This window comes from Anomaloglossus baeobatrachus, chromosome 7 (genome assembly GCF_048569485.1).
Source record: "Anomaloglossus baeobatrachus isolate aAnoBae1 chromosome 7, aAnoBae1.hap1, whole genome shotgun sequence".
Classification (NCBI taxonomy): domain Eukaryota; kingdom Metazoa; phylum Chordata; class Amphibia; order Anura; family Aromobatidae; genus Anomaloglossus; species Anomaloglossus baeobatrachus.
This window is the reverse complement of record NC_134359.1, coordinates 42,344,792-42,370,625: the sequence shown is the minus strand read 5'-3', so window position 1 is coordinate 42,370,625 and position 25,834 is coordinate 42,344,792. Positions and strand designations below refer to the sequence as shown.

At 45.1% G+C, this 25,834-nt stretch overlaps 1 protein-coding gene across 3 annotated transcripts in view; it reads right to left on the bottom strand.

Annotated features, from left to right (window-relative positions):
* TANC1 (tetratricopeptide repeat, ankyrin repeat and coiled-coil containing 1) overlaps positions 1 to 25,834 on the bottom strand; it is a 133,348-nt gene that overhangs the window by 11,483 nt on the left and 96,031 nt on the right. For all 3 annotated transcript variants that reach the window (XM_075317251.1, XM_075317250.1, XM_075317253.1), the window contains 3 exons: positions 19,850 to 19,983; positions 6,673 to 6,796; positions 2,161 to 2,336 (listed from right to left, as the gene is read on the bottom strand). In XM_075317251.1, the coding sequence (XP_075173366.1) occupies positions 2,161 to 2,336; positions 6,673 to 6,796; positions 19,850 to 19,983 (434 nt within the window). The remainder of the gene's footprint in view (positions 1 to 2,160; positions 2,337 to 6,672; positions 6,797 to 19,849; positions 19,984 to 25,834) is intronic.

Sequence of the window (25,834 nt, the reverse complement as noted above, 5' to 3'; positions counted from 1 at the left end):
GCAAAATAATAAAATGTGTAGAAATCCGCCAGATATCAGATGTAATCTTATTTTAGGCATGTAAAATAGAAAATTAAGCAAATTTGAAAGAAAAAATAAATCCTATGATTGTAAAGGGCTACGGAATATGCTGACGCTATATAAAAAATTATTATCCTATTGCTATAAATTCTACGTAATTTGTTCCCTAATTTGAACTATTATGTATTCAGTAGGCTTAAGGAGTTTTCGGTGTCTCCAGCTGCAGTTAGTAATATAGCAAATTATCGTCTTCTCACCCTCCTGGGTCCAACACAGACTTTCCTCCGCTGCTCACAGTGTTTGTTATGGTCAGCAATGCTGACGTCACACCGCTGCAGACAATCTGTGAGCTCAGCGGCTCATGCTGTCAAATTGAGCTGAACGGCTGAGCTCACCGATTGGCTGCAGTGCTGTTAACCTGCAGCAGCTACAGACTTGGCGCACTGGACCTGGGGAGGTTGAGTAAAGCACAGTTTGTTTTTAAAGCAAACAGCAGCCAGGGATAGGCAAGACATGATACAACTACACAGGGTTTGTTTGTAGTCTGTTACCATGGAGACTCATAACTCTGCATAAGAGCTGCAGACAAAATGATTTTTACATAAATATTTGCAAAGTTGCATCATTTATTTTTTTTTACTTGAGATTTGCCCATCCTTATAACACAGAACCACACGGAGTATTGTGTGCAATTTTGGGCGCCGGTGCTCTGGAAAGACATTCCTGAACTTGAAAGGGTTCAGAGGTGGGCAACTAAAATAATACATGGAGTGGGTGCATTACAATACCCAGAAAGGTTATCAAAATTAGGTCTATTTACCTAGAAAAGAGAAGAATTAGGGGAGACCTAATAAATATGTACAAATATATCAGAGGGCCATACAGAGATCTCTCCCATGATCTGTTTGTACCAAGGATTGTGACAAGAACAAGGGGGCATGCTCTCCATTTGGAGGAGGGAACATTTCTGCACCAGCATAGAAGTGGGTTCTTCACGGTAAGAGCAGTGAGGCTCTGGAACTCTCTTCCTGAGGAAGTGGTGATGGCCAACTCACGGAATGAATTTAAGAGAGGAATGGATGCTTTTCTTATTAGTAACAGTATAGAAGGGTATGAATAACATAATATTATAGGTACATAGGTGACCCAGCTTAGGAGTCGGGAAATAATTTTTTTCTCTATGGGGAAAATTGGCTTCTACTCTGGATTTTTGCCTTCCACAGGTTCAACACTGCAGAACAGCGGCACTAAACATAGGCTGAACTAGAGGGACATAAGGTCTAAACATAGGCTGAACTAGAGGGACATAAGGTCTAAACATAGGCTGAACTAGATGGACATAAGGTCTAAACATAGGCTGAACTAGATGGACATAAGGTCTTCCTTCAGCCTTAGAAACTATGTTACCATGTAACCCTATTGATTTAGAGATCAGGGCTTATGGTCACCACCAATATCATGTTTTTAGGTTCATTTCAGCTGGATCCCCCCTTTAAGCTTGGGTACTGCTATCAATCATACACCTATAAGATTACACAGCAGTGGAAGCATGCTCTCGGACCCTCCTAATGTGCAGCAGCCAGGAGCGAGGTGACGGGTCACATGAATCATCCCTTCCCAGAACTTTTCCATGTTTCTCATATGTTGGCATACAATAAAAGAATCAAAACCCTCCATCCGTCATATGCAATCAACAAAACGTAAAATATCACACATTTATCAAACGTTGCAGGAAATTCCACTTTCTTATCACTCTTCTCGGTGCATATGTGAGGGAGGGCGCACTCTCCGAACCTGCAGACGTGTGTGCGATGTCAGGACGGGAATGCAGCCTTCTGCACAATATCTGCAGCTCCCACAGATAAAACCGCTATCACGGGTAACAAAAGATGAGCTCATCCCCCAGCACAAGTACATAAGGGGCATTCCTCTTCAAAATGCATGGCATGTATTCCCGGTACCGCCGCAGCTATAAGAGCAGGAATGCGGAGGCCTGGCGTCCGCGCAGTATGGAACTATAGGATTACTTATGATTTTCAGTAGCGGGATCCATCTTTATAGAACTGGGGTGAACACTAATCTATCATAAAGGATCTTTCAACACATCTGTGTTATGGAAATATTTAGCCATTCACTTACAATCTCGGCATCTCCGTAGAAAGCAGCCAAATCCAGCGGTGTGCGGCCATTTCTGTCCATCTGGTCAATGGTGGAGCCCCTTTCTACCAAGCATTGGACAACGGCTTTGTGGCCCTTTAGGCAAGCCCAGCTGAGAGCCGTCAAGCCTTCTTTGTCCAGTGCGGCAATGTCCGCCCCTGGAGAGAAAACATCGGGAAAGTCATCCTACTACCATGTAGAGGTTTAAAAATGGAGTGTCTGCACAAAATGACTGTTCAAACCAAGCACATGCGCTCAGTGCACCCTTGGTGTGGCCAAGAAGTTCAGGGCTCCTTCCCATTTGTTTTTTCTATCTCCACCTTCCTTGATTGACAGCTCTGACTTTACAAGAGTAAGAAGAGGGCAGAAACAGATGGAAAACAAGTATGTGGGAAGGTGCACGGAACGGCCTGGCCATTGAACTGGGGCACCAAGACTCCCTTTAAGTAGCACAGGGTATTTTTTTTTACATTTCATGGCAAATATATTCAGCCTCTTAACTAAAAATGAGGACATGCAATTAAATCTTTATTTATTTTTTTTTATACAGGACTAACATATTACGCTGTGCTTTACATACATCAGGAAAACGGTCCCCATTGGGGCTCACAATCTAAATTCCTTATCTGTATGTTAGGAGTGTGGAAGTAAACTGGAGATCCCGGAGGAAACCCACGCAAACACGGGGAGAACATACAAACTCCTTGCAGATGGTGTCTCCTTGGTGGGATTCGAACCCAGTGCTGCAAAACTGCAGTGCTAACCACTGAGCCACCGTGCCACCCGCAATTATTATGGCTGCCACACAACTTCCATATGTTCTTTCATGAATTGCACATTATCCAATATCCCTCTCATACCTACCAATGGGATCCCAAAAAAGAGGCTCTACAGAAGCACGGAGATGCGTATGCTCAACCTCCGTTACATTCACTGTCTATAGGACTGCTGGAAATAGAGGAAAGACGCGCTCAACTTTCTCCCACAGTCCTAAAGGCAATGAATGGAGTGCGAAAATTTTAGCATAAGCATCTCCTCGCCACTACCACACGTCTTATGCACAGATCCTTCTAGTTGTATCATATGTACATTTTGCATTACCCGTATTTTTCGGACCATAAGACGCACTTTTTTTTCCCCCAAATGTTGGGGGAAAGTTGGGGGTGCGTCTTATGGTCTGACTATAGGGCTGCGGCTGGGAATGAGGGTGCTGCGGGTCATCGGGGGCACGAGCAGGCAGCAGCAGCGCCTGCCGTGACCACGTGGGCCCGCTCATTACATATGCACGCCCATCCTCCCGCCCATTTCTCAGCGCTGAAGCCGGCACTGACAGGTGGGCGGGAGGACGAGCGGGGACGCGCGCATAGCAAAGAGCCGGCCGCATGATCACCCCTGGCAATTACAGCCTGGAGGGATCATGTGCGGCTGTATTCACTGCCCCCAGCGCGTCATTACCAGCGCGGGGTGCAGTGAATCAGTACACTCACCTGTCCCCTTGTGTGGAGCCGTTCCCCCACAGCACGCGATGTCTTCCTGTCTGTGCCGGTCAGCTGATCTGTGCTGGTCAGCTGATCGGCACAGACAGGAAGACATCGTGATGCAGCAGGGGAACGGCTCCACACACACAGGTCAGTGGCGCAGAGGAAGATGATCGGTGCTGGAGGGAGTGAGGAAAAGGTGAGTATAAACGTTTGTTTTTTTCTCTGTGCTATAGGATACAGGCCATATACCAGGATGGTATATGAGCACGATGGGGGCATATAGCAGGATGCGAGTATATGAGCAGGCAGGATGGGGGTATATGAACAGGATGGGGGGTATGTGAACAGGATGGGGGGTATATGAACAGGATGGGGGGTATGTGAACAGGATGGGGGGTATATGAACAGGATGGGAGTATATGAACAGGATGGGGGTATATGAACAGGATGGGAGTATATGAGCAGGCAGGATGGGGGTATATGAACAGGATGGGGGTATATGAACAGGATGGGAGTATATGAGCAGGATGGGGGTATATGAACAGGATGGTAGTATATGAGCAGGCAAGATGGGGTATATGAACAGGATGGGGGTATATGAACAGGATGGGGGTATATGAACAGGATGGGGGTATATGAACAGGATGGGGGTATATGAACAGGATGGGGGTATATAAACAGGATGGGGGTATATGAGCAGGCAGGATGGGGGTATAGGAACAGGATGGGAGTATATGAGCAGGCAGGATGGGGGTATAGGAACAGGATGGGGGTATATGAACAAGATGGGAGTATATGAACAGGATGGATGGGGGAATATGAGCAGGATGGATGGGGGGTATACCAATAGGATGGGGGTATATCAATAGGATCGGGGTATATGAGCAGGATGGGGTATATGAACAGGATGGGAGTATATGAGCAGGATGGGGGAATATGAGCAGGATGCTGGTATAGGAGCAGGATGGGGGTTTATAGCAGGATCATATACAAGGCAGGAGGATCATTACCAGGATGGGGTACCTTAGTAGAGAATTTGGGGACATTACCCCCATAACAGTGTCAGCAGCAGATCCTCGCCCCATAACAGTGTGTCATGACCACATTTTTTGCTTAAAGTTTTATTTTCCTCCTCTAAAACCAGGGTGCGTCTTATAGTCCGGTGCGTCTTATAGTCCGAAAAATACGGTAATTACTTTCAGCAGAAAATCTATATATCCAATTTAGAAAATATTTATAATTGAAAATATTTGATAAACATTTTATATTTTTGAAGTATATATTTGGAAAATATTTGGATTTCATAATCTGCATTCCCACCATCTACTAGAAGATAGTAACTTATTATCTGCACTTATTGGTTTCTGAGATTTTTGGTGCTGATCATTTAATTTGAGTAAACTATAATATTTTCCAGACTATAAGAGAAAAACAAAAAAGCAAAATGTCAAAATCTATGCCTTGATGAGTAGGGATAAGACCACCCATGGATGTCCAGGTTTCGCCAATCTTTAAAAGTTTGAATCAGTACCCAGACCCCAAATTCCTTAGAAGTCAATGGGAACCTGAACTTTTGTGCAGTATAATGGTCTAGGGGGCTGCAAAAAGAACCAAGATGGGGGTAAGAGTAGGACAGTTGCCCAGCAAACAACTGTGCATGGGGGTAGGGAAGCGACGTGAGGTTTCTCCTATTTTTGATAACCAGGCAAGGTAAAGCAGACAGCTGTGGACTGGTATTATCAGGCTGAGAAAGTCCAAGGTTATTTGGCAATGCCAGCCTAAAAAAAAGCAGCCCACAGCCCCCCAGAATTGGTGTTAACCATTAGATGTGACATTCTGGCACTTTACCCAGCTCTTCCCATCACCGTGGTGCGGTGGCAATTGGGGTAATGGTGTAGGGGGTTGATGTCAGCTGTGAATTGTCAGCTGGTATCAAGCTCAGGGGTTAGTAATGGAAAGGCATCTATCAGACACCCCCATTACCAACCTGATAATTGTAAACAAAAAAAAAAACCACACACAGTTTATTTAAATAAAGACTGCCCCACATTTTATAGTTCGCAAATTTAAAAAAAAAAAATCCCCGAAGTTCCAATGTAAATACAATGGTGTAATGTTCCACGACGTCTATTGAACCCTATGGCGTTTCATTCTGAGAACATTTTCAGAACGAGGATCCATCGGTCACTTGCGGTCAGCGGTAGTCACGGAATTTCTTAAGAGCTTGACCTATAGAGCCTTGTTCTGAGAATGTTTTCAGAATGAAATGCCATAGGGTTCGAAAGCAGTCATGGAACATTACACCATTGGATTACGTCGGAATGTTGAGGATTTTTTCCTAATTAATAAATTGGTGAACGAGGAAGTGTGGGGGGAGTCTTTATTAAAATAAACTGACAGACACCTCTCCATTACTAACCACTGGGCCTGATGTCTGCTGACATTACCCTCAAAAACCATTACTCCGATTGCCATCACACCAGGGCAATCTGGAAGAAAGGGAAATGGAGTATCTAATGGATGTGCCACTTCTGGGACAACTGTGGGCTGCTATTTTTAGGCTGGTGAGAACCAAATAACCATGGACCTTCTCAGCCTGATAATACCAGCCCTCAGCTGTCCATTTTACCTGCACTGGTAATCAAAAATGAGAAGTCAATGTTAAGAGTACAGTTCAGGTTTACTCATCCCTACTCATGAGAATATATTTCCTTAGACAGGGTGCAATGCCAACACATTACCAGAAGGTGGCAGTGTTGACACTGTCTAGTGAAAATAAAAGGGTTAATACAAGTAAATTAGCTTCTACAGTGAATAACAATTATTTCTAACATCCTAAAGCAGCATTGTTGAAGTCATAAAGTACCCGACCCCATGCTACATGTTATAATATACATTTTTTTTCCCATCCTGACACTTCTCCTGCTCCAGATCCCAACACTGCGATTGACTTGGGATTTTATGGCATTGTGCTTTTGCTTGCTATTTCTTTACAGAGAAGACATTTTCTCACCCTCTGACAGAAGGAACTCCACGGTACCACAATGCCCCTCACACGCAGCGACCATGAGAGGGGTCCTGCCTTGCTTGTCACACAGATTCACATCACAGCCGTGCTGCATGAGAAGCCTGGCAACCTGCGGAGAACGAGGAAGAAATAGAAAAAAAAAAATTCAGAAAAGTGCAGAGAACTACAGGAAAAAGTGCCGATATTGTATTATACCGCCAGGATGTGATATATGTATATGCCACAATGCCTATTATACCGCCAGGATGTGTTATATGCATGTGATTATGATTACACAAGAATTCCCGATAGGATACAGAATCCTAGGAACGGCGCAAACAACAAATCTAGGAACCCCAGGAGGATTACATGGCTCCACATACACAGAGAACAGGTTTACATCTGCATATGAAAAAGTTAACCCCCTCCATACTATATCACCAAAGGAGGCAAGAGAAAAAGTTCTACCTGTGCATCCGACTCAACTACGACCTTACATGCTCCATGTAATGTACATTTTTAGACCTTTATTTTGACACACTTGAAGGCTAGTGTGGCATTTTGAAGGATTTTGCAACTTTTTTGACTAAAAAGTGGAAAAAGTTGGTTAAAAGACGAAAACAAAAATAGCATTTTTGATTTTGCGCCATATTCAGGAACCAAGTGCAGCACTGGGAAAAATGTGGCACAAAAATCATTAGCGGATATTGCAAAACCAAAAAAAAAAACAAAAAAAAAACCCTTAAAATACCAAGAATTTGAACAATGGCACAGATTCATCATTTACAGTGGGGGTTTTTTAATACCTTTGCTTGCTGACAGCAAATGGATATTTTTTTGTTTACAGTAAGTTTCAGTTTGCAATCTTCATTCATTTTCAGACCCCCGATATGTATTTTGCAGTGTAATCTAAGTTTCAAGTTCTTCTCTGGTGGGAGTGTCTCTCCCAGTAATACAGGCTGGATGTAAGGTCTGTGTGTCTCCAGGGTGCTGCAGTCTTCTCTTGCTCCTATCAGCACAGCTTCTATCCTGCACTAATTTCCTTCCTTCCCCTGATGTCTATTGTCCATTTTGTAAGCTCTCCAAAACACTTGACTTGGGTCTCCGCTCTCCCGCTCTTCTCTGTGTTTAGGATAGGAGGGTGATAGGTTTGTACAAAATGATTCGCAGCGGAGAGAAGAGAGCAGGAGGAGAGGAGAGGAGAGCAGGAGGAGAGGAGAGGAGAGCAGGAGGAGAGGAGAGGAGAGGAGAGGGGAGAGCAGGAGGAGAGGAGAGGAGAGGGGAGAGCAGGAGGAGAGGAGAGGAGAGGGGAGAGCAGGAGGAGAGGAGAGCAGGAGGAGAGGAGAGCAGGAGGAGAGGAGAGGAGAGGAGAGGGGAGAGGAGAGGGGAGAGGAGAGGGGAGAGGAGAGGGGAGAGGAGAGAGGAGAGGGGAGAGCAGGAGGAGAGGAGAGGAGAGGGGAGAGCAGGAGGAGAGGAGAGGAGAGGGGAGAGCAGGAGGAGAGGAGAGCAGGAGGAGAGGAGAGCAGGAGGAGAGGAGAGCAGGAGGAGAGGAGAGCAGGAGGAGAGGAGAGCAGGAGGAGAGGAGAGCAGGAGGAGAGGAGAGGAGAGGAGAGGGGAGAGGAGAGGGGAGAGGAGAGGAGAGAGGAGAGGGGAGAGCAGGAGGAGAGGAGAGGAGAGGGGAGAGCAGGAGGAGAGGAGAGGAGAGGGGAGAGCAGGAGGAGAGGAGAGCAGGAGGAGAGGAGAGCAGGAGGAGAGGAGAGCAGGAGGAGAGGAGAGAGGAGAGGGGAGAGGAGAGGGGAGAGGAGAGGGGAGAGGAGAGGGGAGAGGAGAGGGGAGAGGAGAGGGGAGAGGAGAGGGGAGAGGAGAGGGGAGAGGAGAGGGGAGAGGAGAGGGGAGAGGAGAGGGGAGAGGAGAGGGGAGAGGAGAGGGGAGAGGAGAGGGGAGAGGAGAGGGGAGAGGAGAGGGGAGAGGAGAGGGGAGAGGAGAGGGGAGAGGAGAGGGGAGAGGAGAGGGGAGAGGAGAGGGGAGAGGAGAGGGGAGAGGAGAGAAGAGGAGAGAAGAGGAGAGAAGAGGAGAGAAGAGGAGAGAAGAGGAGAGAAGAGGAGAGAAGAGGAGAGAAGAGGAGAGAAGAGGAGAGAAGAGGAGAGAAGAGGAGAGAAGAGGAGAGAAGAGGAGAGAAGAGGAGAGAAGAGGAGAGAAGAGGAGAGAAGAGGAGAGAAGAGGAGAGAAGAGGAGAGAAGAGGAGAGAAGAGGAGAGAAGAGGAGAGAAGAGGAGAGAAGAGGAGAGAAGAGGAGAGAAGAGGAGAGAAGAGGAGAGAAGAGGAGAGAAGAGGAGAGAAGAGGAGAGAAGAGGAGAGAAGAGGAGAGAAGAGGAGAGAAGAGGAGAGAAGAGGAGAGAAGAGGAGAGAAGAGGAGAGAAGAGGAGAGAAGAGGAGAGAAGAGGAGAGAAGAGGAGAGAAGAGGAGAGAAGAGGAGAGAAGAGGAGAGAAGAGGAGAGAAGAGGAGAGAAGAGGAGAGAAGAGGAGAGAAGAGGAGAGAAGAGGAGAGAAGAGGAGAGAAGAGGAGAGAAGAGGAGAGAAGAGGAGAGAAGAGGAGAGAAGAGGAGAGGAGAGGAGAGGAGAGGAGAGGAGAGGGAGGGGAGGGAGGAGAGGAAGGGGAGGGAGGGGAGGGAGGGGAGGGAGGGGAGGGAGGGGAGAGAGGAGAGGGAGGGGAGAGAGGAGAGGGAGGGGAGAGAGGAGAGGGAGGGGAGAGAGGAGAGGGAGGGGAGAGAGGAGAGGGAGGGGAGAGAGGAGAGGAGGGGAGAGAGAGAGGAGGGGAGAGAGAGAGGAGGGGAGAGAGAGAGGAGGGGAGAGAGAGAGGAGGGGAGAGAGAGAGGAGAAGGGAGAGAGGAGAAGGGAGGGACGAGAAGGGAGGGACGAGAAGGGAGGGACGAGAAGGGAGGGACGAGAAGGGAGGGACGAGAAGGGAGGGACGAGAAGGGAGGGACGAGAAGGGAGGGACGAGAAGGGAGGGACGAGAAGGGAGGGACGAGAAGGGAGGGACGAGAAGAGAGGGACGAGAAGGGAGGGACGAGAAGGGAGGGACGAGAAGAGAGGGACGAGAAGAGAGGGACGAGAGAGGAGAGAAGAGCGGCAGAAAGAGAGAGCGAAAGAGAAAGGCAGGAAAAAAAGGCAGAAAAAGAAAGGCAGAATAAAAGAAAGGCAGAATAAAAGAAAGGCAGAATAAAAGAAAGGCAGAATAAAAGAAAGGCAGAATAAAAGAAAGGCAGAATAAAAGAAAGGCAGAAGAAAAGAAAGGCAGAAGAAAAGAAAGGCAGAAAGAAAAAGAGAAAGAAAAACAAAAGACACAAAGAACAAACAAAGAAAAAAAAAAAAAAGATTCATTTTATCCATATGGATACATTGTAGCAAAGTTCAGTTCAAGCTGTATCACAAAGATAGGTTTGGCTGAACTGGAGACAACTGTACCGAGCCGTTAAAAATCTTGTCTGCACGGATTCAAGAATGTTTGCGTTCAATGACAGCAAGCAGCGAGTTTACAAAGATTGCTGAACTGCAACACAATTTCCATAGTATAAGGCAGAGTTTTTCTAAAACTGTGGTTTACTGAATCAGGCTTCATCCAAATATGGATATTTTCCTTAATTTCATCTCCGTGACCTCTGCGCATTTTTTTTATATTTATCTTCCCAAGTAAAAATATTGTTATAATAAAAAGCAGGAAATTAAAAGTTTACATATAACCGAAACAAAATGCTCCAAACATGACACGCTGCTCCTTGCAGCGCTGGTAATGGTTATGGTGACCTGGCTGGGAGCCCGATCAGAATCTCATCGTATAATATAGGAGGCGTTGTATGGCGGCATTGTGCATTGTCCTGGGACTGTATGAAGTGTTGTGAATAGCTGTCTCCACTAGAAGAGGATAAATAGAAAAGGAAAAAGGCAAAGGCGACTCTGCACGGACACAAAGGACCAGACTATCTCATTAGAATTTCTATGCCTGTGTCTTCCAGGGACAAAAACAGTCTTTTCAGAGACCTCTTGTGCTAAATATTATTTGACCACTTTTTAGTGGAGCATTCAGGGATCCGGAATACATTAAATCTAGGAGGAGCCCAATACCAAGGTTACTTTCTCCAGCATTGTTCCATTCTATACAATTCCTTATTTAAAGAGTCCTAATACAGACATTTACTGCCGCGCTGCAGATACGTCATGAAAGTCTCCTGGGACTAACCTTTACTCACTATGCAGCTGACCTATCCACGGGCTTTATAGGGCATGTTCACACTTAGCGGCTTATGACGACTTTTACAACATAAAAGCTATGGATAGAAAATCTGACGTGTTTATCTTTTTTGGGGGGAGGGGGCAATTTTTTATGTTCCCACAGAGGAAATCCTAGGTTTTTCTGCTTTTTTGTGTGCAGAAAAGCTGCTGCAATTATGGCTAGGTGCACTCAATGCGTTTTTTTTTAATGTGGTGTTTGATGTGTTGTGGGTGCATATCCTTATTACAGCAAAGTCAATGAGAATTCTGAAGTATTGAGCACACGTTGCTTACTTTTTCCCTTGCAGATTTGGTGCAGAAAATCTGCAGCAAGTAAATTCTTTCTGCATTTTTGCATCGTTTTTCCACCCCAAATGCATGAAAAACACATGCAAAAAAAAAAAACCCCTGCATCAAAAAGCGCCGAAAACGAGTCGAAACCATGTAAAAAATAATTAAAAAAGCTTTTATTTTTTTACACAAGATGCAGATTTGGTGCAGAAAATAATCTGCAGCATGTTCAATTCTTTCAGCATTTTTACATTGTATTGCCACCCTAAATGCATGAAAAACACATGCAAAGAAAAACAAAAACCCCCGCATCAAAAAGCACCGAAAACGAGTCAAAACCACGTAAAAAAAAACACCATGTGTTTTCTTCCACGAGTCGAAGATTTGGTGCAGAAATTTCTGCACCAAATACTCTGTGTGCTGTATACAGTTCAAGTAAAGCAGATGTGATTTAATGAAAACTAATGGCCACTGTGTATTTAAAAGCAATGTTACATTTTTTTAGTGAGTTCTCTGTAGGATTCTATGGGAGCTTGTTAATTAAAAAAAAAAAAAAAGCATGCAAGTTACCCAATTGGATTTTTAAGTGCAGAATCCCAGTTTTTCTGTACAAAGTGATGAGGAGGTGCACAAGTCCAGCAGTGGAACTGGTCAGGGTTTATTTTTACATTTTGTCCATCACATCTCTGCAGGCGCCAATTCAAAGAATCTAATTATGTGCCTGCGTCAGATTCTGCCATCACTGCACAGGCACAACAAAGATGGGAGGTTAAACCCTTAAGTCACTAAGTAAATAGAAGGGAATTAACCACATTTCCCAACAGTCTAATGTTGACCAAACCCGTCGATATGTTTGGAGGCGCCTGCCAACAATGGTTGTGACAGTTGTCAATCGCACATGTCCACTTGCATTGTTTTCCTGGAGGTAAGCTGATGGGCAATGTGTCAGTCTGTGGCTCTCAGAGCACTTGGACACACGAGCGCTCAAGTGTGTGGGAGAGTCGGCTGAGATGGCGGTCACCAAATCATTGGTCGAAACATCACTAGAAAAAAATTAGGTATGTCCGGCTTTATGCTACCGCACATAAACACATCAGACTTTCTTACTGTCTCTAGTTTGGCTACAGGAGTGACGGGGGCGCAAAAGTCCAGAAGTGGAACTGGGTCAGGTGTAATGAAGAACTTAGGGGTGCTTTGCTCCTTGTGACATCGCTACTGCAATATCATCGGGGTCAAAATCGAAAGTGACGCACATCCGGCACCAGTAACGACGTCATAGTATCATAGTTTTTAAGGTTGAAGGGAGACTCTAAGTCCATCTAGTTCAACCTGTAGGCTAACATGTTGATCCAGAGGAAGGCAAAAAAACCCCAATGTGGCAAACAAGTTCCAATGGGGAAAAAATTTCCTTCCTGACTCCACATCCGGCAATCAGACTAGTTCCCTGGATCAATACCCTGTCATAAAATCTAATATACATAACTGGTAATATTACATTTTTCAAGAAAGGCGTCCAGGCTCTGCTTAAATGTTAGTAGTGAATCACTCATTACAACATCATGTGGCAGAGAGTTCCATAGTCTCACTGCTCGTACAGTAAAGAATCCTCGTCTGTGATTATGATTAAACCTTCTTTCCTCAAGACGTAGTGGATGCCCCCGTGTTCCAGTCGCAGGCCTTGGTGTAAAAAGATCTTTGGAAAGGTCTCTGTACTGTCCCCTCATATATTTATACATTGTGATTAGATCCCCCCTAAGCCTTCGTTTTTCCAAACTAAATAACCCCAAGTTTAATAACCTGTCTTGGTATTGCAGCCCACCCATTCCTCTAATAATCTTGGTGGCTCTTCTCTGCACCCTCTCCAGTTCAGCTATGTCCTTCTTATATATCGGTGACCAGAATTGTACACAGTATTCTACGTGCGGTCGCACTAGTGACTTGTACAGAGGTAGAAGTATATTTTTTTCATGAACACTTATACCTCTTTTAATACATCCCATTATTTTATTAGCCCTGGCAGCAGCTGCCTGACACTGTCCACTAAAGTGAAGTTTACCATCCACCAATACACCCAAGTCTTTTTCTGTGTCTGTTTTACCCAGTGTTCTACGATTAAGTACATAATCATAAATGTTATTTCCTCTACCCAAGTGCATGACCTTACATTTATCTACATTAAACTTCAATTGCCACTTCTCAGCCCAATCCTCCAATTTACATAAATCTCCCTGTAATATAAAATTATCCTCCTCTGTATTGATTACCCTGCAGAGTTTAGTATCATCTGCAAATATTGAAATTCTACTCCGCATGCCCCCAACAAGGTCATTTATAAATATGTTGAAAAGAAGTGGGCCCAATACTGACCCCTGTGGTACCCCACTATGAACTGAGACCCAGTCCGAGTACGTACCATTAATAACCACCCTTTGTTTCCTATCACTTAGCCAGTTTTTAACCCAGTTACACATATTTTCCCCTATCCCCATTATTCTCATTTTATGTACCAACCTTTTGTGTGGCACCGTATCAAAAGCTTTTGAAAAGTCCATATACACAACATCCACTGCATTTCCCTGGTCCAGACTTGAACTTACCTCTTCATAGAAGCTGATCAAATTAGTTTGACAGGATCGATCCCTCATAAACCCATGTTGATACTCTGTCATAAGGTTATTTTTCTTGAGATACTCCAATATAGCATCTCTCAAGAAACCCTCAAGGATTTTACCAACCGTAGAGGTTAAACTTACTGGCCTATAATTTCCCGGCTCAGTTTTTGTCCCCTTTTTGAATATTGGCACCACATTTGCTATGCGCCAGTCCTGCGGTACCGACCCTGTTATTAAGGAATCTGAGAAGATTAAAAATAATGGTCTATCTATCACAGAACTCAATTCCTGTAGTACTCTGGGGTGTATGCCATCCGGGCCCGGAGATTTGTCAACCTTAGTGATTTCGAGGCGGCGGCGTACTTCCTGCTGGGTTAAGCAGGTAATATTCAAGTGTGAATTTATGGTATCACTGGTCATGTCATCTGCCATGGCATTTTCTTGTATAAAAACCGTAGAAAAAAAGTCATTCAGCAGGTTGGCTTTACCCTCATCCCCTTCCACCATTTCACCAAGACTATTTTTAAGGGGGCCAACACTATCGCTTTTCAGTTTTTTACTGTTTATGTAGTTAAAGAATATTTTAGGATTATTTTTACTTTCTCTCGCAATGAGTCTCTCTGTCTCAAACTTAGCTAACTTAATTTGCTTTTTACATATTTTATTTAATTTTCTATAATTATATAATGCCTCATCACTACCTACCCTCTTTAATTCTTTTAAGGCTTTCTGTTTTTCTTTTATTGCTTCCCTTACAGCTCTATTTAGCCATAGGGGTTTCCTCCTATTTCTAGCATGTTTGTTCCCATAGGGTATATTTTCTGCACAAGCCCTATTCAGGATGCTCATAAAAGTCTCCCATTTGCTTTGTGTACTTTTATTACTTAGTACATCATCCCAGTTTATTGCACTAAGATCATCTCTCAACCGTTTAAAATTTGCTTTCCTGAAGTTTAGTGTCCTTGTAGCCCCTCTACTAGACATCTTACTAAAGAATACATGAAAACTTATTATTTTGTGATCACTATTCCCCAAGTAACCCCCAACTTGTATATTTGATATGCGGTCTGGCCTATTGGTTAGTACAAGGTCTAGTAGTGCTCCCCCTCTTGTGGGGTCCTGTACCATTTGTGAAAGGTAATTATCTTTCATTGTTATCAAAAATCTATTTCCTTTGCTGGAACTGCAAGTTTCTGTTCCCCAATTTATATCAGGATAGTTAAAGTCCCCCATAATAATTACCTCTCCGAGACTCGCTGCTTTATCAATTTGCTTTATGAGGAGATTCTCTACCTCTTCCATAATATTCGGCGTCTTATAACACACCCCTATCAGTATTTTATTATTCATTCTCCCCCCCCTTATCTCCACCCATAGGGACTCTACATTCTCAGTACCCTCACATATGTTGTCACGCAGGATGGGTTTTAAGGATGATTTTACATATAGACACACACCTCCCCCTCGCTTATTTGTACGGTCATTCCTGAATAGGCTATAACCCTGTAAATTAACAGCCCAGTCATAGCTCTCATCCAGCCATGTCTCTGATATCCCCACTATATCATAATTTTCTTCCAACAATATTAATTCTAATTCCTCCACCTTATTTGTGAGGCTTCGGGCATTAGTGTACATGCACGTTACGTATGACTCTGTACCTGTATTCCTGCTTACTGTATTAACTGTCCTAACCCTTCCCCCCGTACCACCCCCAATTTCATTACTTGTGCCCTGGTCACTATCTGCACTACATTCCCCTTCTATAAAGTGAATACCCTCGCCCCCCATTCCTAGTTTAAACACTCCTCCAACCTTCTAGCCATTTTCTGCCCCAGTCGCAACGTGTAAAGCCTAGAAGCAGCAATAAACGATCGCAAAAGCGTCGTAAATCGGTGATCTGTGTAGTGTCGGTCATTTTCATAATTTGGCTGCAGTGACAGGTACGATGTTGTTCCTCGTTCCTGCGGCAGCACACATCGCTGTGTATGAAGCCACAGGAGCGAGGAACATCTCCTTACCTGCCTCCACCGGCTATGCGGAAGGAAGGAGGTGGGCGGGATGTTTAAGTCCCGCTCATCTCCGCCCCTCCGCTTCTATTGGTCGCCTGCCGTGTGACGTCGCTGTGACGCAGCATGAACCGCCCCCTTAGGAAGGACGCAGGTCGCCGGCCAGAGCAACGTCGCAGGGCAGGTAAGTGCATGTGAAGCTGCCGTAGCGATAATGTTCGCTACGGCAGCTATCACAAGATATCGCATGTACGGCGGGGGTGGGGACTATCGCGCTCGGCATGGCAAGCATCGGCTAGTGATATCGCAGCGTGCAAAGTACCCCTTAGACCGCTCTCAAATCATCAGTATTTTGCTGGAAAGTCGAATCCGGCACAAATGCGTTTCAGCTCCATTCATTCACAATGGTATCGTGGCAAGATGCGCTCACGTGCGTTGCACGTGACCGCATGTGACCGCATCTTGCCGCTATACCATTCTAAATGAATGGAGCTGAAACGCATTTGTTCCGGGAAAATACCGCTGATGTGAAGCGAGAATTACTTTTATATTGAGCCTATAAATTTGATATTTTAAAAGGAAACCCAATCCGCAGTTACCTTTCAGCACTAGATATTCTGTTAAATAAATATATAACTTTTGTCCTTTGTACTTGTGCAATCTATTTCTCGCCTTTTATGCTAATCACATGTTGTATGCCACATCTTCTGATCTCCGTCAAGGCGTGACCCCGCGCCGGAACATAAGAGTCCTTTACATTTTTCTGGCTTTGGGGCCAAACTGCGCAAGCGGCAGGATAAGTCCTCATTCAGACATCAGTGACTTTTCTCCATTGGCACATGTTTCCTTAGTATTTTGGATCTGATTTTCTTAAACTATTTTATTAGGTTCTTTTCATTACTTTCAGAGGTTTTTACGATTTGAAAAGTAAAAAGTTATGGAGACTTCGAGTTTTACACAATCTGCAAAGAACAATTTTTTTGTTCCCCTGAACCAATGGACATGCAGTGACTAGTTTGATCCGTGACTTGGATGTCTTCATGATTTTGTGCCGACCGGTAAAACTATACGGGCATGTGAACAGACTCCGGCAGGTACAAGGTTTAATATTGAAAAATACAGATAAAACTCATACGAGAAAAATGGAGGTCAAAGCAAATTATTATGAGACTGCACCGGATGCGGACATCAATGGACTTAACCAAAACGGCAGCGGTGGCGGCTAAATCCTCATGTCAATCAGTGAATATGAAGCGTGTTTTATCTTCTGCTCCCCAATGTCAGACTGTACAACGCGCGTTTCACAGTTTAGCTAAAAAAAATGCACATGGTATATAGGAGCACTAAATGCCTCGAGTAAGGAGGATCGTGATATTTAGACTCATTCTTTGTTGGTGGTAAAAAGTAGTCGTCAGGTTTCCTTTTGGATCTTGCAAAATTCTCTAAAAGGAAAGATAAAATTCCTCCACTCCCAAGAATGCTGGCGTTTCAGATTTTCCTTCTATCATCATAATCTTAATCCTCTATATCGTCCTCACTATTTATTCTTTATGTCAAGTGAATAGCGGGGGATAGAAATTCTCATACAATCTTCTGATCATAAATGGAGAAATTCCAAGAAATGTATAACGGCTTCATACCCTGTGATCATCCTTCCAGAGACGGGTCCACAACCATAGAGGATACTGTAATTGTGGCGTACATACAATGGAGGCTGGGAGAGGACAGGCTGCCTAGTTTTTTTGGCCCCATATCCTTTTTTATTAAAGGAATCTGTCACCAGGTTTTTGCCACCTAATCTGAGAGCAGCATAATGTAGGGGCAGAGACCCTGATTCCAGTGATGTGTCACTTACTGGGCTGCTTAGTGTATCTTTGATAAAATCACTGTTTAACCCTAGAACGCATACCTGGGGCTTTGCAGGCCTGCTAGGTCACTTGTTTTCTATGTTAGGTTTCTATGGTTGTGCGTTTTAGGGTTAATAGCAGTGAGCATCATAGGCAGCATGGTGGCTCAGTGGTTAGCACTGCAGCCTTGCAGCACTGGGGTCCTGGGTTCAAATCCCACCATGGACACCATCTGCAAGGAGTTTGTATGTTCTCCCCGTGTTTGCGTGGGCTTCCTCCGGGCACTCCGGTTTCCTCCCACACTCCAAAGACATACAGATAGGGACTTTAGATTGTGAGCCCCAACGGGGACAGTGTTGCCAATGTATGTAAAGCGCTGTGGAATTAATAGCGCTATATACATGAATATAAATGAATAAAACTATTATTATTTTTTTTTTTTTTTTATTATCATTACAGGACTACTTGGTTTGCTGACAGGTAGTCCGGCATATTTATGAGCTCTGTATAACTGCAGCAGAAAAAAACCCTGTGATTTTATGACAGCAAACCGCTCAGTAAGTGACACATTGCTGGAATCATAGTCTTCGTCTCTACATTATGCTGCTCTCAGATGGGGGGAGCAAAAACCTGGTGAGATTCCCTTTAAGGCTAGTTTCAAACATCCGGCGGCTTTTCGCTGGATTGCCGGATTCGGCGCACTCCAGTATAGTGTATACAGTACAATGGCAGCGCGACAAGCTCCGGTCACATGCTGTCATGTGACCGGAGCATGTGACCTGGAAGTTGTACTGTATACTCTGTACTGGCGTGCGCCGAATCCGGCAATCCAGCGAAAAGCCGGATGTGGGAAACTTGCCTAAGTGATGAAACTCAGCTCAGCATTGTTAGGAAACAATAGGATGAAAATTTGCCCAAGGATCAAAACTAAAGTTGGTGTTAATCAATTCGCAGGACCCAGGTCACATCAGTAATTTCTGGCTGCAGGATGTGACCGCCGAGAACCACCTCTTGTTGGTGCGTCTTCTAATCCGGATATGGCTTACCGGAGTGGCGTCGGTGTTGGAGCGGGATCACAGGAGGCAGGGTCGGCGACTGAGGGCTTGAAGGGGGGGTGTCACTGCAGTGGAGCGGCTCAGGAGGGTGCAATGTGGTGGGCGCCGATCTGACACAGAGCTTAGGGCTCCATTGAATCGCCTGCGGTTGACGCTATGGACTTCAAGAAAATGGCCACGGAGGCAGCCCGTGTGCAAATTGACGCGATTGGCTTCAAGAAAATGGCCACGGAGGCAGCCCGTGTGCAAATTGACGCGATGGACTTCAAGAAAATGACCACGGAGGCGGCGCATGCGCAGATTGATGCGATGGACTTGGAAATAAATGGTCGCAGAGTTCTATCTGCGCACGCACCGCCTCTGCGGCCATTTTCTTTAAGTCAATCTAGTCAACCGCGGGCAATTCAATGGAGCGCTCAGCTTTCTAGTAGATCAATGGTGCCTGCTGCTGAGACACCCCAGAGCCTGCAGTCCAGGCCGACCCTCCTGAGCCGCGACACCCCCTCCTCCAAGCCCACACCTTCACTGACCCTGCCTCCTGTGACCCTCCTGAGCCGCTCCCCCTTAGAGATATTATAAGGCGCACTAGGGTTATAAGACAGACCCCAATATAAACAAAAAATATTTTTTCCTATATTCGTCCTCTAAATTTGGGGTGTGTCGTATAAAATGAAAAATACGGTAATTTTTGGGCGCATCTCCCTCCAGTCCCTGCCTGGAGCAAGTTTTTCAGTTTGACACTTTTTTAAACAAACAAGTGACTTTTTATAGCTTTTTCGACTTTTGATGCTGAAAAGTCACAAACAAACAGTTAAAGACACAAAGAACATCTTTCATTTTGCGCCAAATTCATGAACCGCGTGCCTTATTTTGAAAAATTTGGAGCAAAATATATCAGTAGATTTCACAAGACAAGAAAATGAGAAATTGCAAATGATGCATCAAGGCCCAGGCGTTTCTGATCTGGGGGCACCATAATGGAGAGCCATTTTGAGCTTTGCTATGGGACGCCACTAGAAGACCCCTTTAATATCCAGCGTACCCAAGCTTCTAATGCAGACGAACACACAAGATATGCAGTGGTTTTCCGGACTTTACCTGCCAGTGACCTTGCCGTACAGCGCAGAACAGCGGAGTGATGCCACGTCTGTTTAGCCGGGACAATATGGCTCCATGGTCAAGAAGCAGCTCGCAGACCTCCAGCTTCCCCCGTCCGGCAGCGGCTGTAAGAGCTGAACCACACAAAGAGGATATTCTAAGTAGTCATAAAACCACATCTTATATTACAAGCCTGTATACACATATATTGCACTGGATATTGCAGACGGCCCATGATTCCTGGAGCCCCCGAGGCTACAATTCTTGGGCTTTTCCTCTGCGCGGTTCGTATATGGTCCTCATGGGAAGCCAGTTTCAATAAAGCGTAGACGTGAAAATGTGTCTGGCTCGATGAAATATTTAATTCAGCAATGCCCTTGTGCTAAATAAAAAGGCATAATTTGTTCTACTTAAGCAGATTACAAGTGGGAATGAATTAAACATGTTTTCTGAAGTCTGTAATTTACTCATAAAGCAGATGTGGATGTGTCCGGACTTAATGTGATGCATCAATCTACGTAAATGGCGGGAGGCAACTAGCCCTATAGACACAGTACAGCCTTCCCATCCGTTATGGACCAGCAACAAACATTTTGCCATGGATGGATTCTTGGTTTTGGATGGTCAATAACATAAGGATATCCTACATTTTAATGTAGGACTTGATCTTGTAGCAAATTAGAAGTAACGGCAAAAGACTGTGCTGACTTTGGCGCAGGCAGTGACCTGTCCTTATAAGATTCTTAAGACAGGGCTACAGGACAAATGACAGGTATAGTGCTAGGAAGTGAAGGAACAAAAACTACACTCTGTAGCTACACCTATTATGAGAAAAAAAATCATAGCAGTAGAAGACGACTGTGCTGACTTTGGCGCAGGCAGTGACCTGTCCTTATAAGATTCTTAAGACAGGGCTAAAGGACAAAGAGAAAGGAATAGTGATAGGAAGTGAAGGAACATGGAAACAACACTCTGTAGCTACACCGATTAAAGAAAAAAAATCATAGCAGTAGAAGACGACTGTGCTGACTTTGGCGCAGGCAGTGACCTGTCCTTTCTTATAAGATTATTAAAACAGGGCTACAGGACACATGACAAGTATAGTGCTAGGACGTGAAAGGGCATGGAAACAACACTTTGTGGCCACACTACTTATGAAAAAAAAAATCATAGCAGTAGAAGAGGAGTGTGCTGATTTTGACGTAAATAGTCACCTGTTCATTTTTATATAATTTTATTAGCCTGGATAGGGCTTAGGAAATGGTGAACAGTGCAGTGCAATGAAATGAAGGAACAAAGAACGCTCTGTGGCCAAGATGATCACAAAAAAAGATAGCAGCAGGAGAGGAGCGCATTGAATTTGAAACAGGCAGTGACCTGTCATATTCCTGATCCCATGATTATATATGCAACAGTTCTACATGTGGCAGCAGCAATGGACGTGCATAGAAGACCCTATAGCCAATCAGATCATGATGGCAGCAGCAGAGGAGTGTGCTGATCTTGTAAGGGAAAGTGACTCGTGTGAAACCTGTCCAACTAGTTATACGATTTTGCGTGTTAAAACAAAAGGAGAGCTTTAAAGGAAAAAAAAAGTTATATAATGAGATTGCATGTCAGGAGAGTGCACAGATCCTCTTTAAAGGAATCTATTGCCCCCAGATGCTAATTAAACAATGTATATCAACTTATAGGTGACGTACCCTTATTTTGCAAACTTAGTAGTTTCTTGTATCCTGGCTGACAGCTCTCAAGTGAACGCTGCTTGAATTCAGTCAACTGCTTCACATACATTGCAAAAGCCCATCCATGCTTAGGAGCGATGAGAGCACACACACACTCTCTGCAGTACAGTACTGAGTGATGGCCGCAGACAGGAGCCAATGAAGAGAGTGCACACTGACAATGCAGAAACTCAGCCATGCTTAGGAGCGATGAGAGAGCACACATTGACACTATCTGCAGTACAGTACTGAGTGATGGCCGCAGACAGGAGCCAGCGATGAGAGCACACACTGACACTATCTGCAGTACAGTGCCGAGTGATGGCCGCAGACAGGAGCCAGCGATGAGAGTGCACACTGACAATGCAGAAGCTCAGCCATGCTTAGGAGCGATGAGAGAGCACACACACTCTGCAGTACAGTACTGAGTGATGGCCGCAGACAGGAGCCAGCGATGAGAGTGCACACTGACAATGCAGAAGCTCAGACATGCTTAGGAGCGATGAGAGCACACACACACTCTCTGCAGTACAGTACTGAGTGATGGCCGCAGACAGGAGCCAATGAAGAGAGTGTACACAGACACTGCAGAAGCTCAGCCATGCTTAGGAGCGATGAGAGCACACACACACTCTCTGCAGTACAGTACTGAGTGACGGCCGCAGACAGGAGCCAGCGATGAGAGTGCACACTGACACTGCAGAAGCTCAGCCATGCTTAGGAGCGATGAGAGAGCACACACACTCTGCAGTACAGTGCCGAGTGACGGCCGCAGACAGGAGCCAGCGATGAGAGTGCACACTGACAATGCAGAAGCTCAGCCATGCTTAGGAGCGATGAGAGAGCACACACACTCTGCAGTACAGTGCCGAGTGACGGCCGCAGACAGGAGCCAGCGATGAGAGTGCACACTGACAATGCAGAAGCTCAGCCATGCTTAGGAGCGATGAGAGAGCACACACACTCTGCAGTACAGTACTGAGTGATGGCCGCAGACAGGAGCCAGCGATGAGAGTGCACACACACTCTCTGCAGTACAGTACTGAGTGATGGCCGCAGACAGGAGCCAGCGATGAGAGTGCACACTGACAATGCAGAAGCTCAGCCATGCTTAGGAGCGATGAGAGAGCACACACTGACACTGTCTGCAGTACAGTACTGAGTGATGGCCGCAGACAGGAGCCAATGAGGAGAGTGTACACAGACACTGCAGAAGCTCAGCCATGCTTAGGAGCGATGAGAGCACACACACACTCTCTGCAGTACAGTACTGAGTGATGGCCGCAGACAGGAGCCAGCGATGAGAGTGTACACAGACACTGCAGAAGCTCAGCCATGCTTAGGAGCGATGAGAGAGCACACACTGACACTGTCTGCAGTACAGTGCTGAGTGATGGCTGCAGACAGGAGCCAGCGATGAGAGTGCACACACACTCTCTGCAGTACAGTACTGAGTGATGGCCGCAGACAGGAGCCAGTGATGAGAGTGCACACTGACAATGCAGAAGCTCAGCCATGCTTAGGAGCGATGAGAGAGCACACACACTCTGCAGTACAGTGCCGAGTGACGGCCGCAGACAGGAGCCAGCGATGAGAGTGCACACTGACAATGCAGAAGCTCAGCCATGCTTAGGAGCGATGAGAGAGCACACACACTCTGCAGTACAGTGCCGAGTGACGGCCGCAGACAGGAGCCAGCGATGAGAGTGCACACTGACAATGCAGAAGCTCAGCCATGCTTAGGAGCGATGAGAGAGTACACGCACGCGCACACACACACACACACACACACACACACACACACACACACACACACACACACACACACACACACACACACACACACACACACACACACACACACACACACACACACTCTCTACAGTACAGTGCCGAGTGACGGCCATAAACAGGAGCCAGCGATGAGCGTGCACACTGACACTGTAGAAGCCCAGTTGTGCTTAGTGTCAGTATGCGCTCTCATCCCTGGCTCCTGTCTACAATACAGAACCGAGTGACTGCCGCAGACAGGAGTCCGTGATGAGAGTGCACACTGACACTGCAGAAGCCCAACTGTGGTGTCAGTGTGCGCGCTCATCAGTGGCTCATGTCAACAGTACAGTACTGAGCGACAACCAGAGCCATGAGGTAAGAGTGCACGCTGACACTGCAGGAACCCAACTGAACGCCACTCTAATAGTATCAGCATGCGTTTGCATTGCTGACTCCTACCTGTGGCCACTGCTTGATGCTTATGTAGACATGAGACTGTGAGTGGTGAAAAGCCTCTATGTCCAGGCTGCACTCGTTTGAGTGCTTCCAATCAAGATGACAAAGTACGCAAATTAAGAGTGCAAAACATCAAAATGAGCCGTTGGTCACGCCAAGGGTGCACCAAAGCCACATCATTTGCACACAAAAGTTTTTTTGTTTTCTTTTTCCTGATAAACCACTCAAATCTAAAACTACAGGTTCAGATTTTATAGGGGCCAAGTCCCTTACAAAAATGTACAGTAGTTTAATTATCATTTTAGGGATGACAAAATCCTTTTAAACCCTACAATTAAGGCAGACATTTCACTGACAAAAAAGGGTTTATTCACCATAAATTGCTTTGTGTATTTAGGGTATAATACAGTTTTTCTGCCTTTTGTGGAGAAAAACAACAAATTTAATCCTTCTCAGAATACTCTGCTTATTTGAGATCTTCTTTCCCTTTCAATACAGATCTTGGAGACTTTACAGCTGAAGACTTTTTTTTTTTTTCAATAACCTCCTTCATTGATTGAGGCCAAAACATTTGCTTTACGCGGCTCCGATACAAATTATTACAATGCAATAAGAAGCCATTTAGCTAACATTTGGCCGCGTTACAATCGGGGTTTAGCGGTGCCAAGTACGAGCGCAGAATTTTATGGTGTCATTGTGCAATGAGATGAATGACACAAAGTGTTGGCCAAAGACAATCGCCTCGTTAATGTGTCTGACTTCAGATTATTTATTCGTGGGCAGATTTGCAAACCTCGCTCTTTCATTTCAGAACAGGATCGACTGACCTAGAAAACAGAGGGACACAAAGAAACATTTCTAATTGATACTTTTTGACGTCTGAGCCTTTTTTTTCCCCCTTCTTGGTACATGAATAAGTGAATGAAAATCCAACTTTGGAAGGATATGTTCTCTTCTTCTCTTCCTGAGGGTTTGATACCAGATATACCGGAGCCCAGCTACAATCCATCACAGTGTCAAAACTAAACGAAAGATACATTTTGGCAAAATCGAAAAAGTTTACAAAAAGTGTCGACTTGTTCCTTTCCAGCCTTTGTGCAACTACAACTTTCTGGACTTGGAGATTGTAGTTTTCCCAAGAGCTTGAAGACCAATGATGTAGACCTCAATCTTTTGACACTTCTGCTCTCCAGTGGAAATCTTTTGGGACAGGTTGGATTTTAAAGGGTTTGTCCACCACTTTGACAACCCCGACTCATTCCCCTTATTCGCCCCAGTAAAAATAAATAATCCTATACTCCCCTCCGCTGTGGCCGTGGTTCCAGCAATGTCTAAAGCAGAGTTCCCGGGGCCCATGTGACACTAGGACATGCAAAACTCGTGACCAATCAGCGGTGGCTTCCTTCACCCCGCCTTTGGACATTTGAGCAGGAAGTCAGCGCTGCGCTCACATCCTGCTCAGATGTCCGACGGCAGGGACCTGATTGGTTTTAGGGCTCGCGTGCCAAGGGGAAAGAGTAGATGCTATCCAAATAGCGGACATCCTCTAAGGATATGGACAACTTCAGGGACATTTTATTGCCTTAAATGCATGTATTTTTGCATAAAAATAATTTCTCCAATTGAGGGTTACTAAAAATTTTGCAACGTTTGCCTTCTAAAGTCTGTTATGTTGTCTACTACTAGCTGAGTTAACCGAGAATCAATCAGTGAGCTCCTGTTAAATTAGTCTTTTGCTGCACTCACTTCTCTGGGCTGGCTGATGATCGCATGAAAGTTCAGTTCTCCGTTGATTTGGTCTGTGGCCAAAAATCACATGAGAAGAGCCCAGTAAAAGACAGATATAAAGATTTCTAAACCATCATGACAGATCCTATTCTGCAGCCATAGGCTATGTGCGCACTGAGCGTTTTTGCGCGTTTTTGGGCTCAAAACTCCATGACTTTGCTTCCCCAGCAAAATCTAGAATTTTTCATTTTTGCTGTCCGCACACTTTTTTTTTTTTTTAGCTGCGTTTTTGAGCTTAAAAAAA